A 25927-nucleotide genomic window follows, 5' to 3' on the forward strand; every position below is an offset into this window, starting at 1 on the left:
TCTAAGCATCTCGTGTCTCCTCTAAACCTGAGTGTGTGTGTTTGATTTGATGGCAGGGTACCCCAGCCCTGTCACAGGCCGGCATACCAAGTGAGGCGTTGGTGAAGGGGTCCCTTTCTAGAATGCCCATTGAGGAGAGCAGTCCTGAGAAAGGCAGAGAGGAAGCCGCATCAAAAGGTCATGTTATTTATGAAGGCAAAAGTGGACACATCTTATCCTACGATAGTAAGTATGATGTCTGTACTCTAAAGCCAGTGCTGTGATGGGGGACTAGAAACATGGGCCCTGGTTCCCCACGTACTTGTTTGGGGGAGTTTGTTCTTCCTTCTTGTGAAGTTTTGTGAAAATTTAATTGAGACGGTCAATGAAAATGATAAACACATCAGCTGTGGCCGGTTGACTTAGCCTAAGAAAAGAATCTTTAACTTTAGTAGAATCACTTTTATTTTATTTCATTTATTTTATCTATTTATTTTTGAGATTTTATTTGAGAGCGAGCGAGCAAGAGAGCGAGCACGAGTGGGGGAGGGTCAGAGGGAGAAGCAGACTCCCCACTGAGCAGGGAGCCTGATGCGGGGCTCCATCCTAGGACCCTAGGATCATGACCTGAGCCAAAGGCACATGCCTTTTTTTTAAAGATTTTATTTACTTATTTGACAGAGAGAGACAGCCAGTGAGAGAGGAAACACAAGCAGGGGGAGTGGGAGAGGAAGAAGCAGGCTCCCAGCAGAGGAGCCTGAGGCGGGACTTGATCCCAGGACCCTGGGATCACGCCCTGAGCTGAAGGCAGACGCTTAACGACCGAGCCACCCAGGCGCCCCCAAAGGCAGATGCTTAACCGACTAAGCCACCAAGGCGCCCCAAGAATTAGGGAGTAGATAATAATCTGATAATCCTGGAAAGAGTATTGAATTTAAATTTTTAATTTAAATTATTTTAATGTCTGTGTGTGTAAGCATTTTCTTCAGATGTATTCTTAGGTTACATTTTCTCATTAATGTTACAAGAAAGACTCAGTTATGGTTAAAAAAAAAAAGCCGAGTGAGGGACTGGATTTGAGTTCCATTTGCGACTGTTTTTATGATCTGAGTAGTCAATAGTCATGTTTTATCTTTCTCTTTGAATACAAAGATGTAAGGTATGTGAGCACACAGTGCCTGATGCAAAACACAGGGTAACTTTCTTATTTCCTTCCTCCTTTCTTGTTTTAACATTTCTGGCCTATGCTGATTTACATTTTGCTTCTGGAGGAAGAAATTAACGCACATTGCCTAAGCCAGAAATGTAGATGTCATCCTCGACACCTTGTTCTCTTTCCACATCCCGTCAGTCACGAAGTGATTTCTGTTCTCTTTTCTGAATTCTCTGGAATCCATCCATTTCTCTGTGTTCCCCACTGCCACCGTCATCTTTTGTCGGAATACCTGGGCAGCTGCCCCTGACCTCCCCACCTTTAGTCATAACCCATATTCAGGACTGTATCACATCCCTTCCTGCTTGACTCTTCATTGCTTACCCCCCCCCCCCCCCCCGCCACGATCTGCTGCCAGCTCCTCTCCCAGACCGTCCCCTTCCCACTTTTCCCTTGGTCCCCTTACACTGCCTTCCGTGCACGCTTCCTCCAGCTCCGCTCTGCCCACTGGCCACGCACCGAGCTTGTTCTTTGACTTCCCACACTCTGTCTCGCCTTGGCGTCTGCGTGCCTCTGCCACCCCTTCCTCCCTTACCTCTGATGTAAGCATCTCCACCTTATCCTTCAGTTCTCGGTCTGCACATTACTTCTTGTAGGCAGCCTTACCGGGGCGTTTTAAGTGTTAGGTTCCCCTTCCAGCATTCTCACTGGACATCGTACCTCTCTTTCCATAGTACTGACTATGCTCTACAACAGTTCCCTAGTACTTGATCGGTATCCGCCACGATGGGGTAAGTTTCACGAAGGAAGGGACTTAATTTGTTAACCTTATCTGCAGCCTTGCTCATTTATGCCTGGCACTCAAATACATTTGAATTGATGAAAAAAATTTCATAAGTATCATCTACACAGTAGCATTTTGTAGGTTGACTGGCTTTTATATTTTTATTTTTTATAAGATAGACTGTGAAATTAAGATAACTGATTGACTATAGAGTAGGCCTTGGGCTCTGCCTGAACAATTCTTGTTTCTGTGTTCTGCAGATATTAAGAATGCCCGAGAAGGGACAAGGAGTCCAAGAACAGCTCATGAAATCAGTTTAAAAAGAAGCTATGAATCGGTAGAAGGAAATATAAAGCAAGGGTTGTCAATGAGGGAGTCTCCTGTGTCAGCACCGTTGGAGGGTAAAACGTTGTTTCCAGAACTTTATTTAAGATACATTTAATTTTGTACAGCAAATTTGCATGGTTGGGTTAGGTTATATTCGGTCTCTGTCATTTCTACCTGAAATTTATATTCATATTAACATATAAATGAAATTATATTAATGTATCATTATATTAATAATATAATTAATATACTAATAATATAATTAATATTATAATGTTATATTAATGATATATAATATAGTACAATTAACACTATATTAATATGAGCTTATTGATATGTTTAAATTTATATCCGTATCTACATCTAAATCAAGTACGTGACAGTGGTGGAAGTAAACATTAAACATAATTGGCCATATCATAGGAAACTGGTAGAATTCTCATATAATTTGTAGACTATTCCTGTGAGGGTTAAGTGAGGTGAAAAGTGCAAAATTCATTCTAAATACTTTGTTTTATTGTGAGGCAGTTAAAGCGGTGTAATAGAACGAAGACCTGTATTTGAATTCTGGATGCACTGTTGTCTGGTGAATTTCACGGTGCGAGTTTCCTCCTCTGTAGATGAAGGAATTGTAGTTACTGTGTGACGATTTGAGACAGGTGTCCAAACTTGTGCTGACCACATGACAAGCAGTCACTACATCATACCTGTGGCTTTATTTTGTTAGTGACTCGCTTTCTTTAAGTCTTAACCTACCTCAACTGTTTTAATGTTAATCTAGGTGAAATACTAAAAACAGTGTAAGGATTCCTCAGTCTTAGAAATCCTGTGTAATTTTCTAAGAGCTGGATTTTCTCTGTATTAAAAAAAAAATCACTTCCCTTTACTTTAGGGTAATTGCAAGTGGTTATTTCCAATCCTTGATCAGATTTATTGTGATGTGACACGAAACTTCTTAAGAGATTATTTACAGCTTTCATTTTGACTTGCATGTTTTCGTTGATGCATTTCACCTGGTTTTGAGGTACCACGCCCAACCTTTGTGTTTCCCTTTCTCAGAGGTCTGTTTCAGGGCTAAACGGTGATTCTCAGCCCCTCTGTGTGTCTTCTCACCTTGAGAAAGAAGCATTGGATTTTAGATGTAGTTTTGAAAGTGTCTTTCCTTTTTGATTTTTAATAGATGTGTTCTGTGGCTATTTTCTCTTTAGGAGAATGTTTAAAAGGGAACAATGATGTCACGTTGGGTACTTCCAGCTTTTATTTTTTTCCATGATATTCTTCTGAATATTCAGTTCACAAATTTAAGATGATCTCTCTTTCTCCATAGAGCTTTTATCAAAAAGTACATACTCTAAGGTCAGTATAAAGTATATGGGAAGTGACTTTCACATGATGTTTAATACTTGGATTGCTTTCTTATTTTGAAAGGGCTGATATGCCGAGCGTTACCCAGGGGGAGCCCTCATTCTGACCTCAAAGAAAGGACTGTGCTGTCTGGTTCCATAATGCAGGGTAAACTTTTTGCTCGTTTTGGCTTTTATTCACGACTGCCTCATTGGCAGAGTAGTTTGATATTAATTTGCAGTGCACGAAACCTGCTTTTCAAGTATTTTCCCTTTTGAAATAGTATATATTCAAGTCTTGATTTTAACTCTTCTGTTTCTGAGCTACATAGTTTAATTGAAGATGTTAGTTGCCTAGGCTCTGCATAGAGAGACATCTTCATTATGTAAGAACCATTCTCTGATTGTGATGAACAGTGTATTCAATCTTGAACCACCCGAAAAAAATGACGACTTACGAATATTTAAGGATGTGTTGTAAACAAAATTGATTAGAAACTGCAAGATGACAAGGTATTCATTTTTTTAAATAACAGAAAAATATATGTATCAGAATTTACTGTTTTAGCAATTTTTAAGTGTGCAGCTCGGTCGCATTGTTATGCAACCATTGGCCTTATTTTAATAAGCATGTTTCTTGAATTCTTTCTTGAAGGCACACCAAGAGCCACAACAGACAGCTTCGAAGACGGTCTTAAATATCCCAAACAGATTAAAAGGGAGAGTCCTCCCATACGAGCGTTTGAAGGCGCCATTACCAAAGGAAAACCATACGACGGCATTACCACCATCAAAGAAATGGGGCGTTCCATCCATGAGATTCCACGGCAGGATATTTTAAGTCAGGAAAGCCGAAAAACTCCAGAAGTGGTCCAGAGCACGAGGCCGATAATCGAGGGCTCCATCTCGCAGGTAGCCATGTCGGGGTGCTGTTTGTTAGCCGTTCCGCCCCACACTGTGAAAAATTCATGGAGCATCTTAAAAAGCATGACTTACTAATTATAAGTAGTTCTTACGATGTCAGAGCTTTTGGAAGTAAATGTGAAAGTTTTATGTATGCTTCATTGTTTATCTTGTGTCTGTACTGTGGAACGTATGTGCGAGAGAGTGCGCAGCTCTGGGACTGTGAGCATGTGACTGAGACAGCCACACCGATAGTGAAGATGGCACGTTATTGCCGTGAGCCGGGCTGACCTGAGGTGGAAAAATCTTCGGACGCCTCGAACTGCCTGTAACGTGTGTTTTCTTTCCTTTTAGGGCACACCAATAAAGTTTGACAGCAACTCAGGGCAATCTGCCATCAAACACAATGTCAAATCCTTAATCACGGGGCCCAACAAACTCCCCCGTGGAATGCCCCCCCTGGAAATCGTGCCGGAGAGCATCAAAGTGGTAGAGCGGGGAAAGTACGAGGATGTGAAAGCAGGCGAGCCAGTGCGCTCCCGACACACATCGGTGGTAAGCTCCGGCCCCTCCGTCCTTAGGTCAACGCTTCACGACGCTCCCAAAGCACAGCTGAGCCCAGGGATTTACGACGACAGTAGTGCGCGGCGGACGCCTGTGAGTTACCAGAACACCATGTCCAGGGGCTCGCCCATGATGAACAGAACTTCTGATGGTAAGTTACTCTTCGGTCCTTGCTGGCTCCTTTTGATTGTGCTTTCCCGCCTCCGGCAAAACGTCGACGGCAGACTGTTAGCTGCGGATTACCCTGAGATCTGTAGGTCGTGCTCGATATGAGGGCTGTATGGAAAGTACCAAATGAAAAGTAAGGATAATTGTAGGTAAACTAGCTACTATCTTAATCAGGTGCAGAGGATGCTGGAGCCCAGAAATGCTCTAGAATAAGTACATTCTGAGAGGGGCTTCTCAGCTCCTCCTGCAAGGTGTTCTGGAAGTCGGCGTTGACCGTTGTTTATTCAGCGGCATGCAGGCCGCGGAGCAAGACTGCCCGGACTCGAATTAAGGTTCTTCTCACTGTGTGACCTTGGACGAGTTTCTTCACTTTCCTAGGCCTTAGTTTCCTCATCCGTAAAACGGCAATGCGGTGTTCAGACTTACCTCACTGGACCGTTGGGAAGCTCAGATGAGGTCATGTGTTGGAAGGGCTTGGGAAGGAAAGGACGGCGCTTGGCGCCATGAATGCGAACTTAGTGTTGCCGTTGCTGCTGTTGTCGGTACCGCGCCCCGCCTCCCCTCGCTTTCTGCTGCTGGCAGGACCGCGAGTAACACAGGAGAGGCTGAGGTGTACCAGGTGGTCCCTGGAACCGCCTGCGGCGCTAACAGCGTGCCCGCTCATCCTGTCTGGCGTTGTTGCGGTCCGTGTTTGTTGAGGGCTCCCGTGCGAGGTCCTGGCTGGGCGCTGCGGGAGCTGGGAAGGTGGAGCGTGTTTTGCGCGGGGGGAGAGGAGCAGCCTGGAGGGAGGAGAAGAGGGAAGCGTCCGCCGGGGAGGTGGGGTGGTGAGTGCAGAGCCTGCTGAGGGCGCTCACAGGGGTGTGGTAAGTCCCCACGACTGGTTTTGTGAGGCGGCTTTGCATAATGGTGGCCAAGTTGCTGTTATCCGTATATGAATGATGAGGTGGTGGTGGTGACTGCACAACACTGAGTGTATTAATGCCCCTTTAAAATGGTAACTTTTACGTTCTGTGTGTTGTACCACAATTGTTAAAACAGTGCAGGGTGATGGCCAGTAAGTGTCGGGTTATGGTGTTCATGGGGGGGGGTGATCTAGTAACTTCCGAGTCACATCGTTGGAAAAGAAGAGGCTGAGGTAGGGAGGTGGTTGGTACTGGCGAGCTCACGAGAAAGGCTTTGTGGAGTCCAGGGCAAGGAAAAACCGCGTACGTAGTGACTGGTGGGCAGCAAGAAGGGGGCGGCGCAGGCAAAGAGAGGGAGTTGTGACTTGGTACACGGGGGATCGAGAAGAATTTGGAACGGTCAGGTCATTTACAGAAAACAGAATCATTTATGACGGGATTTAAAGAGGAGTGTTGAACTTCATTTTTAATCTTCACGTTAGGTGGTAAAATGCTGGTGCTGTGACCCACAAGGTGGTGATCTCCGATTCTCAGGAGCCTCTGCTCGTTCTTCGCAGTTGCATGTTTTACAGGATTGAATATTAATTGTTTGGTGGAAGCAGATAAAAATATAAATACAGTCTGTATTTGGTTGGGTGAAAAATGAATAAATACAGTTGACCCTTGAACAACACTGGTTTGAACTGTGCAGGTCCACTTAATGTGGATTTTTATTTTTATTTTTCAAATTTTTATATACATATATATATATATTTTAAGACTTATTTTTTTAGAGAGAGCACATGAGCAGCTTACTTTATTGTAAGAATACAGGATATAATACATATAACATACAAAATACGTGCTAGTTGACTGTTGATGTTCTCAGTAAGCCTTCCCGGTGAGTAGCAGGCTGTTAGTTTCGGGTGAGTCAGAAGTTACACGTGGAGTTTTGGCTGTGCGGAGGGTTGACGCCCCTAATCCCTACGTTGTTCAAGGGTCAGCTGTATAATCTTACTTCCCAAGTTTTCTTAGGAAGTTGTGGTGTTGGCTTTTTCTTTTTTTTCAGTTACGATTTCCTCTAGCAAGTCTACCAACCATGAAAGAAAATCGACCCTGACCCCTACGCAGAGGGAGAGTATCCCAGCGAAGTCTCCAGTACCTGGGGTGGACCCTGTAGTGAGCCACAGCCCCTTCGAGGCCCATCACAGGGGCAGCGGCACGGGAGAGGTTTATCGGAGCCATCTTGCCACGCACTTGGACCCGGCCATGCCGTTTCACAGGGCTCTGGATCCTGGTAAGCACGGGGTGTGGCAAAGAAATAATACGCCTGTATGACCTTTCAGCCCCGATTTATTAAAGTATAATATGCAGACTGTTGCATTGATCATTAGTGGGCAGCTCATTGAACTTTCGCACCCTACACACCCCCACGTTAGCGGTTCTAAATCCAGAAACAAAATGTTACCAGCACGCGTTACAGAACTGGGAAAAAAAATAGGTATGGCAGTTGGCTAAGCTGATTGAAAAAGTGGGTCAGTGTGGAGAATTATTTGTGAATGACACAGACGTACCTTAAACGTTTAAATTTACAACGTAGCTACTAATTTACGAGTGTTCCGGTGGAAGGTCAGGGTCTACTGATGAAATCTCTCCCTGGTCTTCGTGACGTAAGTGGTACTCACGTTTCCTTCCAGGTTTCATTTTTTCTTCTTGTTCTTGTGTTTTAAAAGATTTTATCTATTTGAGAGATAGCACAAGCAGGGGGAGCAGCGGGCAGAGGGAGAAGGAGAAGCAGACTCCCCCCTGAGCAGGGAGCCGGATGTGGGACTCAGTCCTAGGACCCTGGGATCAAGACCTGAGCTGAAGGCAGACGCTTAACCGACTGAGCCACCCAGACGCCCTTAGGTTTCGTTTTTTAAGTGAAGCTAGAATTTAAAGGCACTTCAAAGCAATTGAAATACAGAATTCCTACAGATTTTTTTTCTCAGTCTTTCAAAATTGTCTCGTCCATACCTGATTCAACTTCTATATCGAGTCTTTCCAAAGCAGTCAACTTAGTTTCCAAAGAAACCATTCTTTTCATTCTTTCTCAGCAACCTCCAGATGACTTCATTAAGTTACATAATTACACTAGCAGGTACAACTGGAAGGAACTCTTGAACAGACCAACCCCTCTGACTGTGCGTGGACATACTTATACGTGTTGGAGGTGCAGGAGTCTGTAGGTTTTCTGGAGAGCTGTCTGCACTGGGCACGGGCAGCGGGCTCCCCAGAGGGAAAGGAGCCCTGTCAGCACGTCGGTGGCTGACTCGACCCATCCATGTGCCAGCGGCACTCTGTCCTCCCCGTCTTCATCCTTGCTCCTCTTGCCCGCTGTGCCCTACTCAGATGTGTGTTCTCTGCTCGTACCTCTTCTCCGACCTAACTTCCTTGTTTGTTACATCCTTCAAATTGAAATTGGGACACAGGACACCCGTGTTTTACCGTGGTCCTTAGGGAGGAGGTTTTCAGTAGCAGTATGCCAAGATTTCTAAGGGTTACTTACATTTTATAGAAGCAAGGTACCTGTGGAAAATATTTGGTTTTTTTGGAGGTTGTATCAGTGGCATCAAATTGTCTATCACTTGAGAACATTAGGTTTCAGACGAGTTTACACGTAATTCTTCAGGGACTGTCTCCCAAAACTGAGGCAGAAGTTCCCACAGAGTCCCCTGAAAGACTTACCCTGCTGCGAGTTCTGGGTGAAGAAAGGGGAAGCAAACATTCCAGAAAACTTATCATTTGTTTTATATATATATATATATATATATATATATATATGTTTTTAAATATATTTAAATATATAAAATAGTTCACTCAAGTTTTCTGGCAAAATTGAAAGTGTATATTTTAATGTAGTACTTCTCATGGTCCTTCATTTTATTTGCTTGTTATTTTTGAGCTTGAGCTGAATTGAAATGTTTTGAGCAGAGAGACGTCACCTTCTCCCTTTTGCCATACATACCTACCCCTTGCTAGCAACTCGTGTCGTGCTCTAACCCACGTTGTCAAACTGTGGCCAAGAGGCCAAGTCCCGCTGCGGCCCATTTGTGGGAGTAGAGTTTGGTGAGAGCACAGGCACACGTCTGTGGGTGTTCGGTCTGCGGCGGCTTTCATGCAGCGGTGGCAGGGTGGAGTAGGTGAAGCAGACATATGGTCCGTGGAGCCTGAGATGTTTACCATCTGGCCTTCTGTGGAATAAGTCGGCTCATCTCTGCTCTAAACACACGCACTAATTCAGTGCTTGTAGACGAATCATTTTCAGCCCCAGGAAAGCCATTATTTGTCACAAAGTGTACGCACGTGTCTTTACGTTTGGTTGTGTCGAATGATCAGTACTCCAGAAATGATTTGCACACGCAGCTCTTGGGAGACCTAGGTGAACGTGTAGTGAAGTGGCGAGGATCGAAAGCGCAGCTGCTTGAGAAGTTCCTTAGCTCCTGTCCTCCCAGCGAAAATGTTCTCGCTTGTCCTGGGCCTAGTTGTCCCCCCTTTACCGTGACGTCTGACGTTAGAATGCGTGTACTCGTCTCGCTGACGAGTCCGGGTGCAGCGGGAATCTCCGTCACTCCCCGCGGCGTCCCGGCCACGCTAGAGCTGCCCGCGCGTGTCTCTCTGTGGGCGGTGTTCAGCGCACGAATTGCCCCTAAGTGCCTTTCTCTCGTTCTGTCCGCCAGCAGCCGCCGCTTACCTGTTTCAGAGACAGCTGTCCCCAACCCCCGCCTACCCCAGCCAGTACCAGCTTTACGCCATGGAGAACACCAGACAGACAATCCTCAACGATTACATTACCTCACAGCAGATGCAGGTGAACCTGCGCCCGGACGTGGCCAGAGGCCTCTCCCCGCGGGAGCAGCAGCTGGGGCTCCCGTACCCGGCCACCAGGGGTGCGTGTCTTTCCCTTCGCGTTTCCCGCGGTGCGTTAGGTGTACCGAGTACCGAGGAGTATTTGCTGAGTGAACAGTGGAACGAAAGAAAAGGCAGCCCTGTCCTTGCCTCTGTAGCTTGTAGCCCTCGGGGGCGGACAGAGAACGCGTCAAGACGGAGTTTCGGAGAACACTGCCGTAACCAAACTACCTGAAGTCCTTGTTTTATCAGTTCGCTGTCTCTCCTAATCTGTCCGTGCTCCGAGGTGACTCATATGGGGCACAGGATGTCATAGCCTTGCGTAGATTCAAAGAAGGTCTTACAAAGTCACGATGATCTGAACGGTCTTTATTTATACTGTATGCAAAGTATCGTTGGGTTGTGGAGAGAAACGGTTTAGAAAAGCCACGTACAGTTGTGTATCTCTGGAAAAACGGACATTTAACATCCTTTTATTGTCTTTGTCGTCCGAGCAGGAATCATTGACCTGACCAACATGCCTCCGGCCATTTTAGTGCCTCATCCCGGGGGGACAAGTACTCCTCCCATGGACAGAATCACTTATATTCCTGGCACACAGATTACTTTCCCGCCCAGGCCCTACAACTCTGCGTCCATGTCTCCAGGTAAGAGGCCGGTCGCACCCCCCTCTGACAGGACCAGCGTGCCTACATGTTGACAGCGTAGCCTTTGAAGGCGTTTGGGGCACTTTCCCCCCGTTTGGTCCGCTGGGTTTTTTTGGTTTTGGGGGTTTTTTAAAGAGAGAGAGCGGGGGGGTGAGCAGGGGGAGAGGGACAGAATTTGCTTAGGGGGGAGCCTGACGTGGGGCTCGATCCCACCGCCCTGAGATCACGACCTGAGCTGAAATCAAGAGTCGGATACTCAGCCAACTGAGTGCCCCTGGTCTGCTATTTTTCACTTAATACTTAATAATAATTGTTACATGCTGTCTGTCACCAGATACGCCAGAAACATCCCAGAAGCTTGTGTTAGGTGTCACTTGTCATCCAAGACTCTTAAACTGTCTACATCTTAAGTTTGGAGTGTTTTGAAGAATTTTCACTTAAAAATGTGGAAGTTGTTCATATCTGACGGGTTGGTGTTCTTGTCTCTAAGTTGCCGATTTTTATGTTTTACAGGCCACTCGACACACCTTGCGGCGGCCGCAAGTGCGGAGCGGGAGAAGGAGCGGGAGCGGATCGCGGCGGCCGCGTCCTCAGACCTCTACCTTCGGCCAGGTGAGCGTGCCGTTGTTCGTGCCGGGGACACCCCTTGGTCATCGGTACGCCGGGGCGTCGGGTGATCTTAAACGCAGGAATGAGGAGCTAGAAAGTCACCTTGCGCCTTAAGTGAGGTACAGGCCAGAGGGCCGCAGGAGTGGGAATGGCGCAGACACGAACTTCGAGCAGGAAGCTGAGGTTTTCACGAGGAAGGCGTCGTTGTTTCTGGGCCCCGGCATTTGGCTACAACTGGGCCTGAAGGTCCTGGGCGCGGAGCGCGGTAAAGCTGAGAGTGGCCCGAGCACAGGTGGCATGTGAGGAAGATGGCCGTACAGGGAGAGGGTGGGGTGACATTGGGAATCACAGGCGCTGCCATTCGGCAAGGAGGCCGGTGACATGATGAGGGGCATTTACGCGAGAGAGGCTTGAGGGGGGTTAGAAGCCTGGGGGGTGGCGTGGGCTGGCACCAGGAGGACAGCGAGGCCGTGTCTGTGGTTCGTGTGCGCTGGTGGCGGTGAGGTTCGTGTCTGGGCAGGGCTGGGAGGGAAGTGCCGGGAAGAACGCATCGCCGTGCATGCAGAGGACTGGGCCGTAACTCAGTGGGTAGGGGGTGTCTGCACAGAAGATAGAGCGGGAGTAAGGAAAGGACTAGGGAAAGGAGAGGGAGGGAGTTTCATTGTGGGACGTACTTTGCCCCGTCTCTGGAACATTCGTTGTAACCCGTGGTAGATTTGTCATTTTGCATTCTGTTCCATCAGTGAAAGGAAAGTACTTCCCATGTCTGTGTTGCCAGACAGATCTGGCACTTAGGAGAAAAGACAGGCTGAACATGGTGACCTAGGAGTCCCCTGCAAGGGCCGTGACTCTGGCTCAGATGAGATTTCCAAGCATCCAGCGTGTGGGGAGGTGTGGGCTTAGTCCATAGGCGTTACTGGCAGGGGTGTTAGAGGTGCAGGTGAGGGGACCAGAGACTCGGTCAGAGAGGTGGGTGCAGACGGAAGGAGGGCAGGCAGGTCTCACACTCACAGTCAGGGGGACGTGGTGGCAGTATAGAGCAGGGGCCCAGAGCTGGTCTTCGTATCTGACCCAGTAACGTCATTCCTGAGGATTTATGTGGAATAAATCAGTGGTTTGCAAAGCCTGGAGACAGTGAGCCATAACCTTATTGCCTGTATATAGTAAAAAATCCCTAAGTGTCTGACCACAGGAAAGGCTTTAGTGAATTGTGAAATAGCACCCTAACACCGATTATATGTTGGCGGCTTAAAAACCGTGGACGTTGATTTAATTAAAGAAAGCATCACTTTGGTAGGAACTATATTTTAAAAATGCTCGTGATCCCATTAACGAATAACATGCAGATTCAAGGTGGTATAATACCATCTTACTCCATCAGACATTTAAAAAGTTGGTAAGTAATCTGTGTTGTCGTGTCTAAAGAAATGGGCTCTCACACATCGTCAGTGGCAGTCTAAATAGGGATAGTCTTTGCAGGGGCACAAAAACTTACTAGCAGTTCCTCCTCAAGAATACAGAAATGCTTACATAAGCTGTTGTGTGGTCAGAAGGGAGAAGATGGCCCAGAGGCTTGTGCTAAGTGGTCCGTGCTGTGCGTGTAGGGGCGTAAGCCAAAACGGCCAGCCCTCTGAGGACAAAGGACAGAGGAGGCAGAGAAGAAAGTGATTAGAGAGGGAGGTTGAGATCTTCGCAGGGAGTAGTGCTGACCGAGTCCCAGCTGTGGCTTTGTTATGGGAGAGCTGAGGACATTGAACAAAACCGTCTCAGGGCCGGGGAAGTGTAGTTGCGGAGCTGAGCCTTTGGGGAGGGCGGCGTGAGTGACGCGTCGGAAGAGAGCGCGCTGAGAGAAGGGCTTCGCTGGGGAGGGCAGAGGCGGAGCGGGGCAGGGAGAGCTGCGGTGAGAGGAAGCTGCTCAGACCCCGGGCTTGGTGGCAGTGTGCCGTGTCCATCATGGTACTTAGACGGCTGTACCGAACGGGATTCTGGAAACGATCAGCACACCAGAGTCTGAGGAAATATCTGAGATGAACTTATCTGATTGGAGGGAGGGCAGCTGACACCACCCCCCTGCACTGGAAAATACAGCCATAACTCTGACTCCCCAGAACTTAACTGCTGACAGCCTGCTATTGGCCGGAAGCCTGACCGAGAACAGAAAGAGCTGACTGACACGTATTTTGTATGGTCTGTGTACCATGTACTGAATTCTTACAGTAAAGTAAGCTAGAGACAAAATGAGAAATCGAAGGGAAGAGAAAATACATCTACACTCGTACTGTGCCGATTTTTCAAACCACAAATCCACGTGTAGGTGGAGCCGTGCCCTTCAAACCCCTGTTGTTAAAGGACCAACTCTACGTGATTGTTGGTGTTCCTTTTGTTTTTCTCAGGAATCGCTGTAGAAACTTGTCACGTAAATGGAAGTGCCAGTAAATGATAGTTGATGTTTTCGTTTCGAGTTGCTAGTATGGTTTTATTACATCTTTATTGAGAAACTCTTATAGAACATATTTCTAGAAAGGCCTCAAGACAGCGTATCAGGCTTCTTACCTTTTTTCTGTTTAGGAATATTAGGAAATGAACAGCCCCTAAATGTCGCTGTCTCTAGCTTCTTCCTTATGGCTTGTCTTTTCTTCTTTTTTGGTTTTGGTTTTTTTTTTGGTTTTTTGTTTTGTTTTGTTTTGTTTTGTTTTGTTTGCCTTCGCAGGCTCAGAACAGCCCGGCCGACCTGGCAGTCACGGATATGTCCGCTCCCCGTCCCCTTCAGTGAGAGCTCAGGAGACCATGCTGCAGCAAAGACCCAGCGTGTTCCAGGGAACCAATGGAACCAGTGTAATCACACCTTTGGACCCAAGTGCTCAGCTCCGCGTCATGTAAGTCCCGTGCAGCATTCTGACCGAACACAGCGGTCTCTGGCTCCCGCCCGCTCGGACCTGTGACTGCGGTGGTATGACCTGCTGCCCGCCCCACACGCCTTGGGGTTGCAGCGTGTCCTTCCGCCACCCCAGCCCGCCCCCAGCAGAGCCTGCCCTTCACGGACTTGTGTGTGGTTTGCTTTCGTTCGCAGGCCGCTGCCCGCCGGGGGCCCGTCCATAAGCCAAGGCCTGCCGGCCTCCCGCTACAGCACCGCTGCGGACGCCCTGGCCGCCCTTGTGGACGCCGCAGCCTCCGCCCCCCAGATGGAGGTTTCCAAAACAAAAGAGAGTAAGCATGAAGCTTCCAGGTTAGAAGAAAATTTGAGAAGCAGGTCAGCCGCAGTTAGTGAACAGCAGCAGCTAGAGCAGAAAACCCTGGAGGTGGAGAAGAGATCTGTTCAGTGTCTGTACACCTCTGCAGCCTTTCCAAGTGGCAAGCCCCAGCCTCATTCTTCAGTAGTTTATTCTGAGGCTGGGAAAGATAAAGGGCCTCCTCCAAAATCCAGATATGAGGAAGAGCTAAGGACCCGAGGGAAGACTACCATTACCGCAGCTAACTTCATAGACGTGATCATCACCCGGCAAATTGCCTCGGACAAGGATGCAAGGGAACGTGGCTCTCAAAGTTCAGACTCTTCTAGTAGCTGTATGTATCTCAATCTGAGTTTTGCAATGTGATATCTGAGTAAAGAATTACTTTATTCTTTTGGTAAAGCAGAACAATATGATACAAAGAAAATCCTGATCTGAGAGTAAATGTAACGGGAAGGTTTTGTGGGTTAGTAGTGCAAAAACGTCTCTTCTATTTGTCATGATGATTTAAACTTCCGAGTTTCCTAAGGATGCCTGTCAAGAGCATTTTCCATGAAAACACTGTGTCCTGTATAGAGGTAAAATTGGAAAGTAGGGCGGAGTGCATGAACATTTCTGGGCCTCTGAGAGGTCAGAGGGGCTACCAAGGCCTCTTACGAAGCGTTTTCTGGGATGAGGGTCAGTATTTAGGTTGATACCCCAAAGCCTCTTATATCCTTTTTCTAAGACACAAATTTTAAAAAAGTGAGACCACTGTATTGCTGGTCATTGGTATTTACGTTACACCTTTTTTGCAAGCTGGATCTGTAAGAAAAATTTTTTCATGTATGTATTGGTGATTTTTATTCCTTCTTCATGCATATCGTCCTCTCTGTGCTCATTTTCTACAATTGTTTTCATGTGTTTCTTTCTTTTTATTTTAAACTGTTTTAAATTTTACTTTCATCCCAGTATAGTTAACAGAGTGCTGTGTTGGCCCCAGGTGTATAACATAGCCATTCAGCACTCCCGTCCGTGACTCGGTGCGCACCGCGCGATAAGTGTGCCCTTCCTCCCCGTCCCCAGTTTCCCCAGCTCCCCTCTGGTGACCACCAGTTTGCGATCGTTGCAAGTTGGAGTTCGATCAGGTCTCGTTAGTCATTTTGACGTCTACCCTGTGAGTCCGTAAGAGTTCACAAATCTACAGTAAAATGCTGGAAGAGTTATTTCAAATTTATTTTTAACGACTGCCTAAATTCTGTATAGAATTCCTGAAGGAAGAATCGGGTATTTAAGCAAGTATCTGCTAATACTTGAAGTAATTTAACCATGTGTGGCCATCTCTCTGTTGTTCTTGTTAATGAAATGGAGGAGAGTTGGCGATTTCTTATGCATGAGCAATGCAATGCGTAATTCTTGGTACCTCTCCCTGTGCCTGCTTAGAATCTGTTTGGGTAAATATCTACCCCATGGCTGAGCTTTTTGGAAAGAAGGGGGCAGATTGGTAGTCTGCTGTGTAGACAGAAAACTTGTGTTCGCCTGGAAGGACGAACATCTGCAAAACAGATATTTCACGCACAGAAACTTTGCTAGCCGAGGATCTGTCGTTGCAGGAGCAAGCCTGGAGGGGGTCACCAGCACACCTGGTGACCCATCCAGCCCGTGGCCTATCGGGTGCCGGGGCGCACGGCGCTGTAGTCACTGGCTAGCACTCCTCTCAGTTAGCGTCACAAACCAGACCTTGCTCTAGGAGTCTGACCTTCAGAAGGTCTGAAAATAGGTTTGTCTTTTCTGAGTGGGGTTATCTTTTTTATCACTGGGCGAATGACTTGCGTGGAGTCCACAGGCTGTTTACCGTTTCTCAGTGTGGTTTTCAGTTTTCCCTTCAGAGCCTCCTTCCCCCTCAAGGGGAAGACAGTTTAGCCTCAGACTTTCTAGGGAGTGTATATTGGATGTGATGAGCAGATTCAGGGTGCTGGGGACATAAACAGTGATGAATGCCAGTGGATACCGAAGTCGCAAGTAGTCTAAATTACTTGGAAAATGGTTATTTATTTTAGTTCCTGAAAGATCATTTCCGTCCCGATTACCAGGTTTCTGTTCTCCTGAGTGAACTAGAAGCTAATTGCAACCTGCCTGGCTTGGTGAAGGGGTAGGAAGAAAGGGCTGCTCAGTCGGGTGCTGGAGGACCTTGGTGGGAGCCCGGTAATAGAGGTCATTCCGAGCTGCTGTCCCTGTGTCCAGGACCCACTGACTGATCACCCTTGCTGCTCCAGCCAGCGCTGCATAGACCCTTTGAGCCTCTGAGAGTTTTCTCAGATTTTGCAGCCTGTAGATGCGGAGTGCATGCTAAAGTCAGAAGGTTCCAGAGCAGGAAGTTCCATGTGCCTGGCCCCTCGCTCTGAGGCCACGGCAGGACTGTGAACAGCGGCCTGGACCCCTGCTGCATCGACCCTCAGTCAGGCTTCCTGGGAGCTTCTGCTTAGAGGGGCCTTCTCTGATGTGGTCATCCTTTGAATTTGCTTTTCAGACATTCCCTACCATTTCTGTGTCTTTTCACAGTGTAACCGTGCTGGGAAATCATTTGGAGTGATACTTTTTGTCTGCAGTAATCCAGTGATTTATGAAAACTGTTATATGTTGTTACTTCATCTGTAGCTCTAATAGGATCGTGGTAATGAAGCAACCGTGTAGCCTGAAGGTTTTTATAAGAGCCGACTGTCCCCCGGAATTTTAATCATTGGAGATGGTGAACTGTGATCTACTCTCTGATTTGTTCGGCCTCCTCTGAGGAGTGTCCTTCCTGGTGGCAGTGTTCTCCAGCTCCCAGGAGAGCGTCACAGATCTGTTGCCAGCCCGCCTCTCCTAACGGTCCTAGAGGCCACCCAGCGTCCGAAAGCCCCGGTCCCTACAGAGACTAGGAACCAGGGGGAGCACTTGCGGACCGCTGCGACCAGTGCATTGAGCTGCTTGTTTTTTTTATCATCGACCATTTCTGAGAATAAAAACCAAAAACGTGTGAATAGGTTTGAAGAATTTGGACTTTTGAAACGTTTCCCGGGATTAGTTTTAAAATCAGACTCTTTGCTTTTCTTCAAGTATCTTCTCATCGGTATGAAGCCCCCGGCGACGCTATCGAGGTGATCAGCCCCGCCGGCTCCCCGGCGCCGCCCCCAGAGAAGCTGCAGGCCTACCAGCCGGAGGTGGTGAAGGCGGCGCCGGCAGACAGTATGTATCCGTCAGCCGCCGGCTCACGTGCTTCCGTACCTGCTCTGTCGTCGGCTTCTGATTATCCCGTCCGGGCCATGCTAGGAAGGAACTGGTCTGGTTTTGTTCTCGAGTCATCGTTACAGGCGTCTGCTTTAGAGACAGGCACAACCGCACTCACAGAAAGTTGGTTTTCAGCTTTTCTTGATCACCCCTTTGTTCGTATTTAATGATACAGGAAACGGTTGCTGGTTCGTTCGCCCACTTACGCTCTCACGGTTCATTCTACACTAGTCCTGATTCCCGTCAGTCAGTGTTTTTCCTTTCGAGATTCAGATAACGAATTCTGTGTAGAGATAGGTATCCCATCATTCGCATGTGCTCCTCTGAGTTCCGCTCGGTGTTTGATGATAAGAGGAAGGCTGGGGCATCTCTGAGTAAGACATCTGTCTGTCCTCCGTTAGGTGAAGCCACCAGACAGTACGAAGGACCATTACATCACTACCGACCGCAGCAGGAACCACTGTCTCCGCAGCAGCAGCTGCCCGCCTCCTCACAGGCCGACGCGGTGGGGCAGGTGCCCAGGACCCACCGCCTCATCACGCTCGCTGATCACATCTGTGTAAGTGATGCTGTTCCTGTTTCTTTGGTCAGTGCAGAAAGCACGTTTCACAGAGAGTCACAAAAAAGATGTCCAGGTTTTTTTATGCTACGTTTTTTGGCAAGTACTCAACGGGTTTAACCAGCTCCTTCTTTTTTCATTCACAGCAAATTATCACACAAGATTTTGCTAGGAATCAAGTTTCCACACAGCCTCCCCAGCAGCCTCCCACTTCTACATTCCAAAATTCACCATCTGCTTTGGTGTCCACGCCCGTGAGGACTAAAACATCAAATCGTTATAGCCCAGAATCCCAGTCTCAATCTGTCCACCATCAAAGACCAGGGTCAAGGGTCTCTCCAGAAAATCTTGTGGACAAATCCAGGGGAAGGTATGGCTTTTATTTCAAACTCTGTGTTCATTTCCCAGCAGTAAAACATGTTGTTTTACTGTTACTCTCTACAAATAACCCTACCAGATAGGGGATTCATTACGTACACCTAAAATTTATTTGCCTTCGTTCCTTGGGAAATGCAAATGAGGATTTCCCCTCTGTATATTCTTGGAATGTTCACTGTCTGGGCAGTTGGTACCGTATCTTTTTAACGTATATTCAAGTCCAGTTCTTCATCTTTCAATGAAGGGAGGTGATAGATACTGTTTCAAGTTTGATAAATCAAGAAAAGTATAAGATTTTTTTAGAGTTTTAGAGGTAACCACCAAAGAACTCAAAGAAAAATGGTTAGAAATGGCCACCTGTAAAAACTGGATGGGGTCGATTGGGAAAGGAGGTGACAGGGCGTATACCCATATATAATTATACTCAAAGGTCACAGGTGGCTCTTAAATGTATAATCACTCAGCCAAAAACTTTTTTTTGGTCTAAACAGTATGTGTCTCTCACATTGTTCTTACCAACATGGTAGCCAGAGGAAGACCATTAAATTGCAGAGAACCACTTAGCCCTACAAGGCTGTAACTCGAGCCTGTCTGGACTTCCTAGACAAGCGCTCAGGGTTCAGTTTGGTACTCCAGCCCTTTTTCTCTTAACTTAGTGGGGAAAGACCTGGTAAGCAGTGAGAGCCTGGAGGGCTCACCGGAGTAGCTGGCCAAGGGTGGGGTGGTGGGGTGTGATGGCGAAGCACACAGTGACCTTGACCTCCCAGCGGAGCACTGCCTGTCCAGGGGTGCTTGGTGTGCATGCGTGGACAAAGCAGCAGCAACAGACTTTTTGGTACCCAGGTGTATAATGAAAACCTGAGGCATCTTTTTGCTGATAAAAATTAGCAGCTTTTATTCCTTCTCCTCAGTGAAGTAATGAGTAAACCAATTTGTTTCGGGTAATTTGTAGGTGGGCCCTAGGAATACAGTCTAATACTTTCTGTGTTACAATGTCAGGCCTGGAAAATCCCCGGAGAGGAGTCACATCCCTTCTGAGTCCTACGAGCCCATCTCTCCGCCCCAGGTTCCAGTTGTGCATGAGAAACAGGACAGCATGCTGCTACTGTCTCAGAGAGGAGCAGAGCCCGCGGAACAGAGGTGAGGGGCCGGCTGTCTTCCTGGCTGGCAGCTCCCACGTGTGTGTGCGCGCGCGTGTGTGTGTGTGTGTGTGTGTGTGTGTGTGTGATGTGCTTTCGGTTTTCCTTAGGTCGGTGCCTCTTCTCCCTTCTGCTTGTGTGTCAGGATAGGAGTCTTGAAGGATCCTGCAGTCTGTTTCCCTGGTGATCTAATGCTAGCACATTTTAATGAAAAAGTGATACTTAAATAGGTTAAAAAGTGTTCATTGTTTTTCTTGAAATTAAGCCTTCTAGATGGTGGTTTTTTTTTTTTTTTTAAGATTTTATTTATATGACAGAGACAGTGAGAGGGAACACAAGCAAGGGGAGCGTGAGAGGGAGAAGCAGACTCCCCGCTGAGCAGGGAGCCCGATGTGGAGCTCGATCCCAGGACGCCGGGATCATGACCTGAGCCACCCAGGCGCCCCTAGATCTGATTTTTTTAAAAAAACGTTTTTGTCTGTGTGGTCACCCTTTGATCCAAGCACTGTTTGAGTGCGAGGCATGTACCGAGCCTTGTGGACTGTACGTGGAAGGGAAGTAACTGCTTCACATATGTTTTCCTTACCTGTTTCTAACCCTAACCCGACCCCTGTGAATTCTTACTGGATTTTTATTCCCATGTGGATTAGCCGCCTTCAGTTCGGCCTCGACCTGGTCCACTTCCCCTAGAGCCTTTGTCTAAACTCACAGACTCCAGCGCCAAGTCACTGGGTTGGCATTTGAGTTTCTCTGTGAGCAGGTTCTTGCCACACCTAGTTTCTGCCACTCCACCCTGACCCTTCTTTGTCCACGACCAGCTGCTTGCTGTCCCTGGAACGCCTTTCAGTCCCTGTGAATGTGGTTTGCTGGGTGTATGGCACCTGTGATGTTCTGAGAGGGGAAGACCGGATTTGCCACGGTCAGATAGAGAGGGAGGGTCCAGCTTTACACCGAGGTCTCACTGCCGTTGCTGCGTTCCTTACAGTGTGCTCTGGGATATTTACATGTTGTACGTGCTCACGGGGAGGCAAATAGATGTTGGTACCTCTCAAGGAAATGAAGAAAATCCATTTTTGGAAAGGGGGATGATGTTACATCTAATGATATGTTTACATGTTTTCCCTTAAGTTTGGGAGTTTTTTGAGGACAGGGCCACATCTTATTTTTCTGTTGCGTATTTGTCTCTCTTGACATGCAGAAGGGATTCTTAGGTTTCAGTGAATCCACATGACCAGATTAGCCTTCCACGTGTTCTTTGCTACCGTCTCCGGCTCTAGCTAGACCCCTGGTGGTCTTGAGCCGGTAAGGAAACTTGTTTAAGATGGGTTAGCATAGGAAGCCGCGAATGGATCGTGAAATGTTTTACATGAAGCTCAGCTCATGGGGTGGGAGGCCTGAAATGATGTAGTGGAGGCAGTTCTATTTCTACGTGGTAGCTCTTTTCTCTTGAAGTCCGCACGGTTGAATTGCTTACGAATGAGCTCTTGCTGTTTCACAGGCAAATAGTGCCACTAGTTCTAATGTGTTGTGCTTCAGAGGCGTTCTGCTAGTGGAGTCGTCCCCGGTCTGCGGGGCAGCTGTAAACATACCGTGTCTGCGCTCTTAGGCAGATGGCGGGGTGAGCTGTTTCTGCGTTTTCCCATGAACATCATTTGCTGCTTATTGGGTCTTCGTTAAGAATCTCTGTCCTGGATCATCCCCATCCCTGTCCTGATTTTGTGAGAGCGCTAACGTATTAGTTTGTGTCCGGAAATCTGACGTCCGGGTGTCACCACACACACGAGGTGGGGAAGCGGTAGTTCTCCCACATAGTCCACGGAAGTCCCCAGGGTTAGGGGCACATGACGAAACAGAGCTACTAACAGACACAACTGTGTCCCCACAGGAATGATTCCCGCTCGCCAGGGAGTATAAGCTACTTGCCTTCATTCTTCACCAAGCTTGAAAACACGTCACCCATGGTTAAATCAAAGAAGCAGGAGATTTTTCGTAAGTTGAACTCCTCTGGTGGAGGTGACTCTGATATGGGTAAGTGGGATTTCTTTCATGAATCCCAAAATAAAACCTGCATTAATAATGATCTCTCCGGTGTTGCTTCTCACGCGGTCCTTGAGTTCGCAGGCTGTTATAGGCATCTGTCCAACCACATTTGAGCTTAAAGCCTCTTCTCAGACGTTTGCCCGTGAGTGAAGATTGCCTGCTAGCGAGCAAGAACTTGCTGCTTTCTGAAGCTGCCTGTGTTCTCTCTGAACAAGTGTGGGGCCTGGGAAACTTCTCTTCTGTGGGGCTGGATCAGCTCCTTGCATTTTTTTCACGCACTGGTCTTAGTTTTACCCTTTGGGCCTTCTCTCCGTGACCTCTCCTCCGCCATTTGAAGACAAGTCATGTCCTTCAAGTCTTATCTCTGGAAACATCCCATTTCATCCGCTGTTCATCCCACGCTGGTTGCCATGTCAGATGCTCTCCACAGAAAACCACCTTCTTTAGCTCCGCCTGTCCGCAGGCTGTGAGCAGTGTGGGATGATCGCCCCCAAACGTGTCACTTAATAGTAAGGGTTTTTGGCAAGCAGTACAGTTAGGTTCTAGTGCACTTAACACCAGTAGAAATATCAAGGCCTCTCCGAATGTGCTGCTCTTGACCCAGACCTTTCCCTCGCTGTACCTCTGTAGTTACTGGCTCCAAGTACAGGCCACGGCAGTCCGTGCTTGTGCTGTGCAGTGACTTTTCCTGCCCTAGCACAGTCTTTCTGGATCTCGGTTCAGTCACTCAGCATCCGTCTGCAAACGTGATCCATCCACCACGTAAAAGCAGAACGACAGTCATTTTGGTAGCAAACGGCTGTAGAGTCAGAGAGAGGGACAACTCTAGGCACTTGTAAGCCCGATAAACTCATTCCAGCCTCACAGACAGCCCTACGCGCTGCAGCGGAATTGTCTCCAGAGCGCAGATGAGGAGAGCGAGACGTCTAGGAACGTGCAGCCTGCCTCACTAGTGAGACGCCGGCCCACGCTCCTCCAGCAGCTCTCTGCTCACAGCGTCGCCCCCGCGTCGTTGGGAGACACGCGGTGGGCGAGAGCTCTGTGGCATCCGCACGTTCCCTCGGGGGCGACGCCGTGCGTTCCCTGGGCGCCTCCTCGCGCTCCGTTGCTGGCGCTCACTGCCACGATCGCTCTGTCCCACTTCTGCCTCTTTCGTCAAGCGTATCTGGGGACGCGGCGAGAGTTGTTGGGTGTGGGCCGTCCCCACTCTGCTTGTTTCTGTGACCTGCGACTGCTGGTCTCCTGACCCCGTCACGAGAAGCTGGGGGCTCTGAACTCCGGACTGCCAGGGGGGTGTGCGTCTGGATCTGACCCTTTGTGATCAATAAAGGTCGAACGTCAGAGAGAAAAAAGGACGAGCCCAGTGTCAGTTACTGTTTGTGACCTTTCTCTTTCGAAGTGCCAACAAATCATCTGAAAGAGAAACCTTTTCGAATTATCGGCCAGAATTGCTATCAGGTGTACAGATATCCTTTCTTTTTTAAAAAAATTATTGTGACATTTTTCCATCTTGTCACTGGTTTCATCTGTTATTTACGGTGCCTCAGATGTCACCAACAAAAGTCTGGCGCGCTCGTCCTCTGACTCTCAGAACCGGAGGGGGGTCTGCCCGAGCACGGACGGCAGCCGGTGCAGAACTCTGTCCCCTTCGTGTGGTTTGCATTCATCCTCTCTGGTCTTGGTCTTGCCACGTTAATGGGGAAAAAACTCTTGACAGGAAAATGCCACGTGACTGGAGGCAGCCTACTTTCTGGTTTTGTCTTCTGTCTTCCGTTGTCCTCAGGCAGTGGCTCTCTCGTTCGCCCATTCAGTTAGTTACTGAGCAGGGTCCTGTGCTGGGTGCTTGCAGGATGACAGATGGTCTCGACTCTGAAAACGTGTAAGGAAACAAGTACCTAACTTTAACCCAAGATAAAATTTATGAACGGCTTAAGGCAAGTACTAACGAAATTGCTGGAGGATTGTTTAGATTGCCAGAACTGTTTTCGATTGTGGAAAGGGACTGTTAAGGAATTGTATTAAGAATCCAGTGGGCCGATGGGTCCCCGGGACACGTTCAGTCGTCCTCGGGAAATAGAACTGAGAAATCCAAGCCATCAGCAACCAAGACCACTTTGTTTCAAGTCTGTCAATTCAGCGTGCCCACCGAGGACATCGGTGACTTTATTCTTCAAAAACCGTAATGCTTTAAAACTTACTTTGTTTGACCTCCCATGAACCATTCTCCTCTTCCAGAAATATTCTCTTCTCTTGCCTTTCAGATACTATGTTCTCTCGTGTTTTTCCTCTACTTCTCTGGTCTTGTGTTATGTCTCCTTAGCAGCTCGGTCTTGCTTTGCCTGGCCCTTGGATGCTGGTTTTCCTAGTGTTCTGCTCATGCGATAAATCCTTGAGTCCTGTCATCCACTCTGGGAGTTCAGACTGTGTGCCGAGAACTCCGAACTCGTATCTGGACTTCAGCTTTTTCTACTAAGTTTTACTTACTTACCTCTGCAGACCTCATGTCTTCTCGGAATATCTTGCTTCTGAAACGTCTAACCCTGAATTAACATTCTACCTGTCCACACAGAGAAGTCTCTAGCCCCTCCTCCCCTGCCACGCTTACCGCCACTGTGGCTCCACTGTCACTCTCTGGCATCGTCCCCCGTCCCTCTTCCTGTCGAGTCTGGCTCCCAGACAGCTCGCACACGCTGCTCTTCCTTGTGTCTCATTTCTGAACAGTGATCGTGATCTCTCCCAAGCTTGCCCATCTCTTTAAACTTGGTATCTATCACAGTCCCTGGAGTGCAGGTCCCAGGACTGTGGTCGGCACGGTTACTGAGGCACCCAGGGGATTCTGTTCTGTTGGCCTCAGGAAGAGCCACACTGAACTGTGAGCTCCAGAGGTCAAGGAAGGGCGTTCATTTTAAGCACAGGATCTTCGAATTCTCATGGGTTGAAAAATGTGAAGTTGTCTTTATCTGGCCATCTCGATCAGTAAGAAGGTGATTTTATGATGATTCAACCAGATAATTGTTCGGTAAATATTTGTCAAACGAATGAATGAGTCCTATTCCACAAACTTCTATGAGGACTGCGAGGCTGTATCCGTCACTTGGTATTTGTTCAGGTTCGGTTTCTTTACTGTAAATGTCACCGGACCCGTAAGTAGGGAGACGGTCCTTATTGTGTAAGCTCTTCCTGGGGATTTCTCTCCTCCTCCTCCTGTTGCCAGTTTACAGCTTCCCTGATCAAGAAAGTTAGTTCCTAGGCCCGTCTCCAGAGCCCAGTCTCATCTCCAGGGAAGGGTCCATCCTGCTGCAGACGCATCCCAAACGCCACATCCTGCCCTGGGACTGTTTAGCCGCCCACCTCCTCCCGGCAGTCTTCTCTCTCTTCCCAATTCTCAGCATCAAGTCGGAGGTTGGGATGAAAACACCGTTTGTGTTCCCAGATTCCTCCCGTTCCCACGCTGTGCTGCCTGTCGTCAGACTGTGCCAGTGACAGATCGCAGGCTTGGCGGGAATCTTTGTCTCTTCCCGGGACCGTGAGAGTAGTCCACAGTGACCCACAGCCGGGAAACCTCTGGTCATTTTCATGCTCTTCCCCGCGGGGTCAGAGGTCAGGCCGCCTCACACCTGCTGGCATTGGCCGGGGTCACCTTAGGTCCAGGTCTCTTCTCCAGCAAACTGGCCTCCTCTCCTCCTCATGCTTCTCCAGCAGCACGGCGTCTTTCCCGCCTCTGGGTGTATCGCTCCTGTTCTCATCTCCTGACCTCATCCAGTTTTCTATTGCCCGAGTTTTTTAAAAAATTATTTCTTTCACTTTATTTTCACTTAACTGGTGAAAAATAAGATTGAGATCATGGAAAATGAAAAAGGTGAATTTTATTGGAGGGTTTTGAGACTTTCTCTCTTCCTGCGTATATGATTGTCACGCGTCAATTAACGTGGATGTTTGTTTAAATACAGCCACCGCGCAGCCGGGAACGGAGATCTTCAACCTGCCGGCGGTCACTACCTCAGGTGAGCCTCTCCACACAGCGCGTCCGCCGCTCGGCAATCGGCGTCCGGTGGCAGTGACGCCAGCAGACACGTAGGGTACCGA

The 25927-nt window shown here is 48.0% G+C and overlaps 1 protein-coding gene across 15 annotated transcripts in view; it reads left to right on the forward strand.

The window, feature by feature from the left end:
• NCOR1 (nuclear receptor corepressor 1) overlaps positions 1-25927 on the forward strand; it is a 155308-nt gene that overhangs the window by 123848 nt on the left and 5533 nt on the right. For 9 of the 15 annotated variants that reach the window (XM_040630098.1, XM_040630099.1, XM_040630088.1 and 6 more), the window contains 16 exons: positions 2177-2317; positions 3672-3755; positions 4242-4498; positions 4844-5204; positions 7172-7399; positions 9822-10031; positions 10488-10637; positions 11151-11249; positions 13957-14122; positions 14317-14810; positions 17555-17683; positions 18127-18284; positions 18431-18654; positions 19662-19802; positions 21687-21829; positions 25792-25845. In XM_040630098.1, the coding sequence (XP_040486032.1) occupies positions 2177-2317; positions 3672-3755; positions 4242-4498; positions 4844-5204; positions 7172-7399; positions 9822-10031; positions 10488-10637; positions 11151-11249; positions 13957-14122; positions 14317-14810; positions 17555-17683; positions 18127-18284; positions 18431-18654; positions 19662-19802; positions 21687-21829; positions 25792-25845 (3039 nt within the window). Of the gene's footprint in view, positions 1-2176; positions 2318-3671; positions 3756-4241; positions 4499-4843; positions 5205-7171; positions 7400-9821; positions 10032-10487; positions 10638-11150; positions 11250-13956; positions 14123-14316; positions 14811-17554; positions 17684-18126; positions 18285-18430; positions 18655-19661; positions 19803-21686; positions 21830-25791; positions 25846-25927 lie in introns of those variants that run through there. The other 6 variants (XM_040630102.1, XM_040630103.1, XM_040630089.1 and 3 more) reach the window with 4 other exon arrangements.

This window comes from Ursus maritimus, unplaced genomic scaffold, assembly GCF_017311325.1.
Source record: "Ursus maritimus isolate PB19 unplaced genomic scaffold, ASM1731132v1 scaffold_14, whole genome shotgun sequence".
In the NCBI taxonomy this organism is placed as follows: domain Eukaryota; kingdom Metazoa; phylum Chordata; class Mammalia; order Carnivora; family Ursidae; genus Ursus; species Ursus maritimus.